Source organism: Myodes glareolus, chromosome 23 (genome assembly GCF_982192425.1).
Source record: "Myodes glareolus chromosome 23, mMyoGla1.1, whole genome shotgun sequence".
Classification (NCBI taxonomy): Eukaryota; Metazoa; Chordata; class Mammalia; order Rodentia; family Cricetidae; genus Myodes; species Myodes glareolus.
This window is the reverse complement of record NC_142048.1, coordinates 7,028,642-7,041,173: the sequence shown is the minus strand read 5'-3', so window position 1 is coordinate 7,041,173 and position 12,532 is coordinate 7,028,642. Positions and strand designations below refer to the sequence as shown.

The 12,532-nt window shown below is 44.7% G+C and overlaps 1 protein-coding gene across 3 annotated transcripts in view; it reads left to right on the top strand.

The window, feature by feature from the left end:
- Sh2d4a (SH2 domain containing 4A) overlaps nucleotides 1-11,559 on the top strand; it is a 61,907-nt gene extending 50,348 nt beyond the window's left edge. For all 3 annotated transcript variants that reach the window (XM_048442769.3, XM_048442770.3, XM_048442768.3), the window contains exons 8-9: nucleotides 7,254-7,480; nucleotides 7,877-11,559. In XM_048442769.3, coding sequence (XP_048298726.3) covers nucleotides 7,254-7,480; nucleotides 7,877-7,969 — 320 coding nt within the window. In that variant the 3' untranslated portion in view covers nucleotides 7,970-11,559. The remainder of the gene's footprint in view (nucleotides 1-7,253; nucleotides 7,481-7,876) is intronic.
- The last annotated feature ends 973 nt before the right edge of the window (nucleotides 11,560-12,532 follow it).

Sequence of the window (12,532 nt, the reverse complement as noted above, 5' to 3'; positions counted from 1 at the left end):
CCTGGCCCTGCAACCTTGGCGTTGACGTTTTCCCGCTTTGCTTGCTTGTCTACAAAACAGGATGATAATAGTACCGGATCTTGTTTAGAAGTCTTTGAAGGTGAAATGCAAAGAGAAGCACATTGCACCACCATGGGGATGGGTAGGAGTCTGCCATGGGCTCAGTACCTAGATCCAGAGGCACCACCATTGGAATGGGTAGGAGTATGGCTCAGTACCTAGATCCAGTGGCATACTCGTCCTGACCTTCCTAAGGGTCCTAATGTACTATGTAGTTCTCTGTGTGCACACTTTGAGGCATTTTAAAAATTATTTACTTATGTGTATTTTGTCCATATAAATGTTTGTCTGCATATTTGTATTTGCACCACACGCATGCCTAGTACCAAGGGCGGCCAGGAGAGAGTATTGGTTAGATCACCCGGGACTAGAATTACAAGGAATTGTGGCCTGTCATATGGGTGCTTGAAGTTACAGATGGCTGTAAGCCATGTGTTCTGGGAATGCAGTTTGGATCTTTTGCAAGTGTTCTTTACCACTGAACTATCTCTCCACCCCGTAAGACTTCTTTTAGAGTAGTAATATTACCCCTTTGTAGGATTGCTTTAAGGGCTCAATGAAGCAATACATTGTGCCATTATTTGGTCATCTTTTATTTAATCCAAACATACATTTTGCAGATAACTTCCAGAGAACTAGGTTGTACAGTACACGGCTGGTGGTGCTGTGCCCTGTGCAGAAGGGCTCTTACTCCTTAACTCTACCTAACAATTCTCAGACCGGAGACAGCAGCATCACAGAGGGGTAGGTTGTGAGATGAAATCAGTTGGCTAGGTCTTTTCCAGGGGTGGGTGCTGAAGGTATTGAGTCGGTGTGGGAGCTGCCTGACACCCAGGGGGTCATAGGCAGCGGGGAAGGGCAAGCTGATCATGATGGAGTGTGGTGTATATGACCCACACAGTGGAGACCAGGTGTGCCAGGCACTCTGCACACCAGAGGGAACAGCTCAGGAGGCTCCCGGATGCCTCTTATTCTCTGCTTACAGATAGAGTAGGAGTTTTCCAGAAGTGGATAATCTATTCTACCAACTTCTTCTCTGCCTGCTGGATTTCTAACTAGAGCCCTGCTGGGGTTTTCAAGTTACTGTGAGTCTCTTTGGGTCTGTGGATCTCTTCTGGGATGTTTTGGTCAAGCCTTCATTCCAGAGAGTTCTAAAAATTACACAGGCCAATGCAGTAGCTGTTGTCCACACATGCCAAGAAGCTAAAGAAACAAAATGAGACTGAAGCTTGAGTCCACAGTCATATTCACTCTAGTTCCGGTCTCAAAAAATACTCCTGGCTGGTAACATCACCTGACCAATACAGAGGACATTTCCCCCATTGCGGAATGTTCTGTTTCACGGTGCTCCTACAGAAGGATCCAGTCCCTGTCATTACTCAGAGAAGACTATATAGGACTGTATTTTGGTCAGCTAGTAGCTAGCTCTGCCCTTGATCCAAAGCAAAGTTTATAGGAAATCTCAGGAGTATCAGAAAGCTATCAAAATATCTCACAACATTCCCCCTTTTGCCAAAATAAAAATGGAAGGTTTTAACTCTAACACAATATACAATAAGAACAATCATCTGTTAAGAATTACATTCACCATGTCTAGTCCATTTGCATTTGGAAAATTCAGAGAAAGTACTCCATTATCTATCCTATCTGGGTAAGTCCAACATTTTGTATCTAATTCACTTTCTATTCTAACTTGTATTACCAACCCAAACCTATATTTTTAGACCTCAAAACATTTTCTTAGATAAATAATTTAAGCTTTTAAGTCTTTCAATCTTATACATTTTAAACCTCTTTCATGAATTTCCTTTTTTAATTTTGTAACAAGGAAAACTGTAGCTATAACTGTCTAGTGTTCAACTCCATCAGAGATCAGAGAAAGATATAATATTACCTGAGTAAACAGGAATTTCAAGCAAACAACTTCCAAAACTATAGAAATGACAGAAACCTTTGCCCGGGAAAATGACTCAAGTTTTGAAAGCATAAAAACTTTTAAGGATAACATATATATCCATATTAACACAAGTATGGAATGTGCAGTGTGCACAAATCAACTAAAGATGATTTTCTGTTTTATGTATGAGCAGATAAAAGGCATCTGTCAATTTAAAGTCCATTTGGACTTCATAACCAAACTGTCATGAGGACTCTGAAGTCAACTAGATGTATCATGTCCCAGTCAGTCTTCCAACTGTTCCTGTGTCGATCAGCATATACATCGCCTGTCCTGCAGTCTTTCCTGGCTTCATCCCTCATGTCTGCAGCCAAGATCTTCAGGAAGTCTCCCCTGGTCAAATCTGATCTCCACTAAATTTGAAGGAATCCGTAGCTTTTTGTTTTCTGTGGAAACAAAGTCATAACCTTTCCCCCAAAGCAACATATTTCTTGACTTCCATTATGAAATCAAGAGATCTCTAACGTATATGTGAGTTTAATTCAACAGTTCCTTCCATAACTCAACATCTCTCAGCAGTTGTCATTTGCTCATTAGCATTCAAAAACTTCAAAGTCAGCGAGACACCATACAGGATCCAGACACCCTGTGTATTTCTCATCCCTATATGGCTTATTTTTTCATATTTTATTACTTACTTTTTCTTTAAAGACTTCATTTCATAATTTTTAAACTCTTTCTATGACGATCTATACCCATATTCTTTCTTTTTTTTTCTTTAGCATTTAAGTGTATTTTAAAGCATTCTGTACCTATTTAAAAGCTCTTGTGGGAGGGGCTGAACCTAGGCTTACTAAGCACCGGCAGCATCCTCTGACCACATGGAGCCAAGGCTTTAACTGCTAGGCAGTAGCTAGCGCCTATGTCCATTCACTCTGGCAGCTGGCTTTGCCCTCCTCGGTTTCCTGAGAGCCTAGTTTCATGCTATGGCATGGGTGGGAGCTGCACTGTGATTACAGTCCCAGCTCTGGGAAGCCACTGAGCCCATTTGCCCGAGTCCCTGCAGATGGTAGGCGACTGTTGTGAGGGCTCACAGGTGGGTCCTTGCCACAATTGTGGCAGTGCTGACTGCTGTGACTTCTCTGTTGGTGTGGTTGTGCCATGTGTTAGAGCATCAAATGTAGCATTTTTCTAGTTATTTTTTATTAATAAAAACTCAGAAGTCAGATATTGGGTAAGAACCTGAACAATCAGAGAAGTGGTGGAGAAGTGAGAAGCGACCAGGGCTTCTACTCTTAATGTGTGCAGGCTATTTTCCTGGTAGAAATTTATCCCATTAAACGTAGGAATAAACTTGAATAAAAGAAATCTAGCCAGGCTTGGTAGTATATGCCTGTAAGACCTGCAAAGGCAGACAGACCTCTCTGAATTCCAGGCCAGCCTGGGTTATGTAGAGAGATGCTGTCACAATAAACAAACCAACAAATAAAATAAATAAAAGCAATATACCATTCTCTTCTTCTGCCATTGGACCTCAGGTTGCTTTGGTTCATTTACAATGTGTGAAGATTGCTGATTCCCAGAGGCAGCCTTGAAGTGTCATGAATTGAGAGGTGGGGTGAAGTTCATTGCTTTCAGAACTCCTAGAGACATACAGAGGGCAAGCCAAAGCCTGTGAGGACATTGCTCACATGACGCTCATCAGTATACCTGACTTTGTACTCAAGAACTCCTATCTTCCATAGACTTGGCTCGTATGAGGCTGGCAGTGGCCAAGACTCCTCAAAGGTATCCACTGCCCTTGACCCCTGCTGGAGTCTGTAAGGAAACGGCTACTTGTGCTCAGGAAAGTGAATGATGTGTCTAAACATGTAGGAAGAAACTGCTCTTGTGTGCATGGCCCTCACCTTGGATCCTGGCCTCACTCCTGTGATATGCAAGGGGATTGCATTATGACCTGGGATTTACTGCAAAATCGTTTTATTGTGTTCCGGTGTTTTAGCTGATTAGATAGTGCTAAGAGAGTGTGTAATGGGTGATGATTACAGAGGTCAGGAGCATGGTAGATGCTTTGATTTGCGCTTACTAAACAACCCTATTTTAGAAAGAAAAATAGTCCATGTTTCCTTATAATTTTCCAGAAGAACTTTCTTTCTTTTACAGTCATTGGCTATACACATCTTCCCAGTCCTTTAAAGGAACTTAGAAGTAAATTCTTACTCTGTCCCTAAGTTTGGGTGAAATAAGAAATTGTTTTCCACAATGCTGTTCTTTCTTCTGACAGGAGTTTAGCAAGTCCTTGTTTCCGGCGGGCGATTTGCAGTGACAATGAAAAACACCTCTGCTTTCTTAGACAATCTAACATGGTGTCTTCAAACTTCTGTTGGAGGGTCGTCCTGGCAGAGGGTATTTGTCTGTCGCCTTCTTAGAGCCTACAGCTCTTTTAGACAATTTATTCATGGAACCAGAGATGTATAGGAATGCAAAAGAGACAGTGAAAGCAAGCAGCCTATGTCTGAACTGAACTTCTGAACTGAGAATCTCACTCGATAACTGTGGGGCAACTGTTGCCTGTGTGCCACAAGAACAATAACACAGAACAATAACCGACAGATTGGATGTTCACACTTTGTGTTGCTGCGACCACAAAATACCCCAAAAAGCAACCAAAATGAGGCAATATTTATTCCTCATCTTAGAGGGTTCTAGTCTGTTGTTGTGGGCTCCGTGCACATGGGCAGAAAATCCTGATAAAAGGAGCGTGTGGCAGAAGATCTAATCTCATGGTAAATAGGAAAGAGAGGAAGATAGTATACGGGCAGTATAGTATAAGACATAGCCCCCAGGGACATCCCTCCAGTTACTTCTTCCAGCTAGGCTCTGTCTCCAAAAGTTTTACAGTCTCCCAAAATGGTACCAGCATCCAGGAACCAAGCCTTTGAGACACGAACTGGGGTGTGTGTGGGGAGAGAATACTTCATAGTTCAACTATGGTGGATGTTTGTGGTAGACATGAACCAGCAACCTTTCTGAGAGGCACAGCAATATAGCTGCAATCTCTGGGAGAGATGCTCTGGGTTTCTTTCCTTTTGGATGCCATCTCTATCAGTACCTTCCCACCCTCGGTACTTCATACAAGCTCTCATGCTGGCCTTTATGGAACAGGACCCCTGTTCATCTTTCTGAACAGTGATGGGCAAAGAGGAGGTAGGTGAAGTGTTGGGGGGTTGAACTTGGCTTGTGGGGAGTGGGGCTTTTCAAATTCCTCCTCTTATGAAAGATCCATTTACAGAATCTTCTTTAGCATTGCGCTCCGGATGACTGGAGCTTACTTAATGAACTAAAAATTCACTAGCAAGTAGAAGGAATGCAAAAACCCATTTCCTTTTCACGAGGCAGGCTGCTGCGTGTTTCCCTAGCTATTGGAACTTGAGCATGAGCAGCAAGGTAAGGGTGGAACAAGGGAAGCCAGGAGCGTCTGTCTACCACGAGAAGAACGTTGTTCCTCCTTCCCTAATCAGAGCCCGCAGGGTAATTCAGCCAGCTGTGCGGTTGGCTATTCTCGGTATGTTTACAATGCTGTCTGTTCATTCCAAGGATTACCATAGAAATAAGAAGGGAACTTTGGAGCATGAGTCAAACCCCATGAACTGGGAAATGAGAGTGGGAGCTCAGGAGACATCTTAATTACACCTCTACAGAAAGCCCCATTTATGTGTGCATGTGGAGCCTATTCCTTTGAATATGTATTATATATGTATATATATAATATATATTCAAATTTCTTCATATATGTATGGAGATATAAGTAAATTACACTCTAGCCTTTCAAAACCCAATGGATACATTGAAGATTAGTTTTGGTGGAATTCAAAAAACCTGTTACTGGTATCAGACACTCAGTAGACCCGGAGTTTCTTCTGATTCTGTGACTAACTTGCAGGGCCTCCTAGACCAGGCTGCTTCAACTCTAGCACCGTTGATGCTTTGTGCTGGATATTTTTTGTTTTTACAGGGTCAGACTGTTGTGTGCATGTTCAGTAGCATTGCTGGCCTGCACCCTGTGAATAGAAGTATCACCCACACCCATGACAACTGTATTCGTTATTTCTTACATCACTGCGAACACAACACCTGACAGGAATACGTAAAAGAAGGAGATTTCTTTGGTTCCATGGCAGAGCAACTCTGGCAGTGGGAATGAGAGGAAGACTCTTCACATCACAGTGCACCAGGAAACACGGGCATAGGGAATATGGGGGGGGGGGGGGAGGTACATTAGTCACAGCATATTGGATCAGGAAGTGCAGAAAAGAGAATTCTGGCCCCCAGCTAGCTTTCTTTTCTCCTTCTTTCCATTTCACCTCCTGGCCAATGGGATAGTGTTCCCCACACTCAGGGTGGGTCTTTCCCCTCCAGTCCTTCCTCCATGCAAGCCACCTTAATGTCCCAACAGGTGTGCTTTACTCTCCCGTGTGATTCTGTTTGAGAATTACTGTTTCAGACCAAGGCAGCTCACTTCCCAGACCAGAGTTCTCACTGATAAGCAGACAGTGGTGGCCCTTCAAGGGCATCCGAAGTTCACTTTGGATCTGAAAGATCCCAGCACCACCCTCAAGATAATGTTCCATCCCTTCATAAGTGGCAGACACCTTGTGTTAATCAAATGCGTCTCTAGGTGAAGCTGTTCTCTTACGAGCTGTCCCAGTTCACTTCTCTGTTGCTATAATTAAAACACTGACCCAAAGCAACTTGGGGAAGAAAGGGTCTATTCCATCTTGTAACTCCCAAATCACAAGACATCATTGAGGGAAGGAACTTACAGCAGAAATCTAGAGGCAGAAACCAAGGAGGAAGGCTGCTTATTGGCTGGCTCAGTTTGGTTTCTTGTTAGAACTCAGGACTACTTGCCAGGGTAGTACCACCCAAGGAGGGCTGGACCCTCCCATATCGGTCATTACCAGGCCCCTCCCATAGCAATTACTCAAGCCTCTCCCATATCAATCATTACTCAAGAAAATGACTCACAGACCCATGTGATGGAGGAAATTCTTCAATTGAGGGATTCTTCCAGTGTGACCCTAGCTTGTGTCAAGTTGACAAACTATGTGTTTTGTGTTTCTCCAGTTACCAAATACCAAGGTTTTTGTTTGTTTGTTTGTTTTACTGATTCCCAAGGACCTCAAAGTACAGGCGGAATGGCTCTGCCTTTCCCCAGACTCTCCTCTTACGGTGAGGGGCAACAGAGGAGTGGATTATAGGGACTTCGCTGAAATGACTTTTTCCCTTCCCACAGGGATTCTCACGCTGAAGAAAGCCAGCGAGCTCCTGAGCAGCACAGGCAAACCGGGCAGTTTTCTGATCCGAGTCAGTGAAAGGATCAAGGGCTACGCCCTGTCCTATCTGTCGGAGGAGGAGGGCTGCAAACACTTCCTCATAGATGCCTCCGCTGACTCTTACAGCTTCCTGGGTGTGGACCAGCTGCAGCACGCCACCCTGGCAGATTTGGTGGAATATCACAAGGTGAAGCCACTTATGTACTTATCTATAAAATAAAGAAAGGCATGGCTAGGGATACAGCTCAAGAACAAGCAATGGGGGAGAGGAGCACATAATTCCCCCTGATAATGAGGAATCTTAATTCTGTGTCCTTTATCATGTCCTCCTGCCATACTCAGAGCTAGCCCACTGGAGCTGAGGATACTGGAGATGCCTGTACTGATCACTTCTGTGGATGGTCCTACACTAGAACTTGGGCTCTAGAAGGAAAGGGAAGCTGGCAGAGAAAACTCGCCTTTAAGATTGTCATAAGCCAATCTAGGTTTGCATGAACCTAGAGTAGAGGAGTGACATTTCCTTAGGAGGTAACAAGGGCATCTATCACACAGCTGCCACATGACCCTGTACTTTGATTGACAGGAAGAGCCCATAACCTCTCTGGGGAAGGAACTCCTGATGTACCCCTGTGGTCAACAAGACAAGCTACCCGACTACCTGGAGCTCTTTGAGTGATAGCTCTCATCTGGATCAACCTCCAGCCGGTTTGTCCTCTGTACAGAAACCTCCGAGGTGGACTTCGCATGTGATGCCAAAGCCATTATGTGACAGAGCCAACAGTGAGCGATGTCCGTGAGGTCTTAACTGAAGCCTCTGTTCTGCATAAACGCTGGAGATCAGTTCAAGGGGCTATGACCTCTCCCTCACCCTCATTCTGGAGGGAAAAGGGAGAAATGGACCCATTTCAACAACATCCTAACATGAAGGATGGGACCTTGAAGGACAAGGCTGTAATAATGTATGAAAGATAAATAACAGGGTAAATTGAAATCTTTTTAGCAATTAAGGTGTTACTCTAAAAAAAATCAAAACAATAGCAACCACAGAAAATGAGTAAGCTATTTTGTGAACTACAGGCATCCTTTTGGTATTTAGTCAAAGGTCTCAGTCTCCTGCTTATAGCTTGGCTTTAAAATGCCAGGTGAAAATGTTCTCACTCAGGGCTGAGATTCTCCTCAAAAGACAACCTTTTCTGTGTGTTGTTGGAACCAGGATTTAGCAGACAGAAAAGCAAGTCCCAACTGTGAATTGATGTGAACTGGGATGGACAAGAGACTTACCATGTACTACAAACAAACAAAAACCAACCAATCAACCAAACAAATGAACACACACACACACACACACACACACACACACAGTAATAGGGAAACGGGGCATCTTATAGCTTGTTCGTCATTTTGCTCTGCCTCCCTCACCTCTATCTGTGAGCAGATACTAAAGGTGATGTGCACGGCCATGTTAGGGCTCCTGTGTTCATGGTACAAAGAGAACACAGTGAGTGGTTTGAATGCCACCTACTGAGAGCTGAATTGTGAGCGACACCAAAAGTATGTGAGTCCTGACCTCCCTGTCCACAGGTGTGAGCTGATGTGGAAACAGGGTCTCTGCAGACTAGATAAGTAGGGTAGGCCCTGACCCTCATGACTGACGTCTGCACAAGGAAGAGAGCTTTAGAAAATGACACACGGAAAGATGAAGGCTAAGGAACCACAGACACAGAGAGTGAGTAACGCGACTGTGATCAGGGAAGGCCAGTAATTGTGGAAGACGACAGGACCCAGGGCTCGCTTCTCCCTGAAGCTCTAGAAGAAACACAGCCTTGTTCCAACTTGTCTGCACCACCGTCTGAGCCTTCTGGGCTTTAGAACTGTGAGGTAATAACCGCCAAAGTCACTGAAGAGCTGGTGGCTTTACAGCCCTCTCCGAAACCTCGTGCAAGAGCTTATGTAGCCCAGGCTCTACACGCGTTCCCTGGCCTTGCTCCTTGTCACAGCCTGCACCGTCACTGTGAAATGAAACCTGGGTATGGGAGGAACGTTCCAAGCAATGCTGTCCAGCCCTGGGACACAGATTTATTCAACCAGAAATCTCCTGCCCTGCATCATCCTGAAATCAAATCCGCAGTCATTCTCAGCTCAGATCCATGAGATGGCGACAAGGAGGCTGCGAGGCATTCAGTGCCACTTTTCCCAGAGGAAGGAACTTTGCTAAGCCCGTCTGTGCTGGCTTTCTCTCACTGGCCTCTTACCCGAAGTAGAAGGGCGCTGCAGGTGTCCCTTGTGTGCACCATTCAGATGAACAATGTACCAACATCGAGGCTGGCGTGCACCAGCGAGGAAACTGAAATTCGGATCATTGTCAACTGTTTCTTGAAATAGTTCACGTGGTGTGTATTATTAAATTTTTGTAAGATCTGCCTTTTAACTTTGTTTCCATGACTCAACAGTCATGGCATTACTAAAAATCTTTGTTCTGCTCTCATTTCTCCCCACTGTTTTCCTGGTTATCTTGAATGGACCCTTTACCTATCTGTATTAGTCGCTTTTCTCGTTGCAGTGACAAAAATACCCAACAAAAGCAACTTCAGGAAGGAAGGGTTGATTTCGACTCCCAGTGGGAGGGTGCAGTCCATCATGACGGGGAACCCATGGTAGCAGGAGCCTGCCACAGCTGCTCACATAGGACCTAGAAAATAGAGTGAGATGTGATGGTGCCCAGATAGCTGTTTGCTTTCTAGTCAGTCTGGGATCCCCGCCGGTGGGATGGTGCTGAAATACTTCTGTAGGCAAAAAGCCTGGCTGTGTTCAAATATGTCTGTGTTAAGTGACCTAAAGAAGATTAAGAAAGAACCCAACCCACTTAAGCTAATGTAATAGCAGGAGGAGTAGGCCTGAGTTCTATACTGTTTTATTTTATTAGTTATTGACACAGAGAGGGTAAACTGTCTAGTGTCTGGTGAGAAAATGGCTAGGAAGAATACTGAAATTCCGAGGGCAGAAAAATGGTTCACACAATCGGATATGTCAGCTAAGTGGGCTGAGGAAGCATGAATAGGTATGGTCTGAGGTGGAATCCAGCCCTGGCTCTGGTCTCCTCTTTCTCTGATGCCTAGATTCCTACCCTTTCTGCTTAAGGTTTCTTGGTCTGGGGTGTGGCCTTTAGACTGTTGTACAAGGTTCCAATCCCAGGAGCTCAGGCCCATGGGCACTTGTATCTTGGGGTAGAGCCAAGTGCCAGCCCCTGCCCATGTTGACTCTCCTTTCCAATAGTATGATTCTAGAAGCTCCCTACTGTAGTCATATCAAATCTTCTGGTCTTTAGATCATCATGGCAAGCCAGGTCAAGACATGTCAACTCAAACATTACCTATGCTAAGGAAGAACACAGGAACACTTAAGACCAAAAGGAACCAAAGAGGCAGACCACAAACATGTCCTCGGAAATATCGCAAGGCATCTATAGCCAGAATTGCCTATTCGAGCCAATATTTTGTCATTAGTCATTCTTTGGTGGACTGGCATTGTCTTAGTCTCCTCTCTACTGCTGTGGTGAGCGCCATAACAGGAAGCAGCCTGCGGGGGAAGAAGGTTGTCCTTGGCTTACAGCGAGATGAATGGTGGTGCCCAGTCATCCCAGTCGTAGAAGGCAGTCAAGGCAGGAACTGCAGCAGAGGGCGCTGAGCAATGTTGCCTAATGGCTTGTTCTCAGGCTTGCATTAGGCTACCTCCCAGGATCACCCTTCCAGACCTGGCGTGAACCATGGTGAGTTGGGCCCTCCACATCAATCACTATTCAAGAAAATACCCCATACACTTAGCTGTTGAGAACATTGCGAATGACTGTGGGGCTGGCCTGAAGCTAAGAAGGGCTCAAAGCATGCCTGAAACCCTGGATTTTCTCCTCCCGAGAGTGGAAAGAGGTTGGCTGCTCCTGTGCTTTGCCTGGGCACCCACAGACCCCAGCAGATAGCTTTCCCAGGCGAGGACGATGCCACGGTCCATGTAGCAACTGATAAAAGCTCATGCATCTCCAAGACTCGGAGGATTGTCTGCTGTTTATCTGACCACTGAAACATCTTGGGCTGGACTTTCTTTCTTTTCGATGTGACCTGATGATGTTCCTTCCCTGCTGCTCCCAAGCATGCAAATGAAGCATCCTCAAGTTCTTGCCTCAACCAATAACATACCACCACATGGATCCAACCAGTCACTTTTCCTGGAGTATAACTATCCCGTCCCTACCTAATAAACAAGCTGTCTTCACTACAGTCTCCCGGGTGTTTTCTTTCCCATCACACTCACAGATGCTCAGAATCCTCCTTCAGCTCTCGCTCTGTTAGCCCTGTTCCCCTCCCTCCCAACCCCAGGGTGGCTTAGTGCACAATAGCCCGACCATACCAGGATGAAGTGGGACTCAAGACAGACATTGCATTTTTCAGGGCGCATGGCATTTGTTTTTCTTAGAATGCAGCTTCTTTCTTCTGATTATAGCTTTCCTGCAATTATATCTTTAACAGTTTTCTTAAATTGTGCTTTCCTGTCTTCAGGAATATAGATAAGCCTTACTTAGTTATCTCTTCCTTGCTTTTAATTTTTTACAATCTTCTTATTGTGTTTATCCCTCCTTTGTACTGTTAATGAAGAGAGCTACTCTCGGACCCTATAGAAGAAGACACTGGATTTCCTGCCACATTAATTCTGTGTCTGCTGTGTCCACTGCACAGTAACTCTGCCATGTTAATTCTGTGTCCACTGCACAGTAACTCTGCCATGATAATTCTGTGTTCTACTGTGTGTACTCTACGGTAACTCTCCATGATAATTCTGTGTCTGCTGTAGTCGGCGCCACAGGTAAACTTCAGGTTTATCTGTAGGGTGTGAGTAACGTGTCTCTCTGTGCAGAAGTTTACCTATGTTGCTCCAGATTGAAAACTATCAAGGGGCTTAAGTGATGAAAATTTTACCTCTTTGTTGTATGATAAAAATATATTATTAGACAATAAAGTAGTTAGACATAGCAGAAAGCAAGCCCAGCAGGTTTGGGTTTGTGTCCTGCCTATATCATCCATTAGCCATGTGGAATGAAAGAACTGCTTAACCTGCATGAGCTTCAACTTTTAAAATGAGTTCCTGAAGTCACCTGGGTCCCAAAGACTAGAAAAGAGTTGTGTTAAGTGCCCAGTGTAGCAAAAGCTCTGCCTGTAACCGTTCCTTTTTTTAACCCAGCTTACATAGC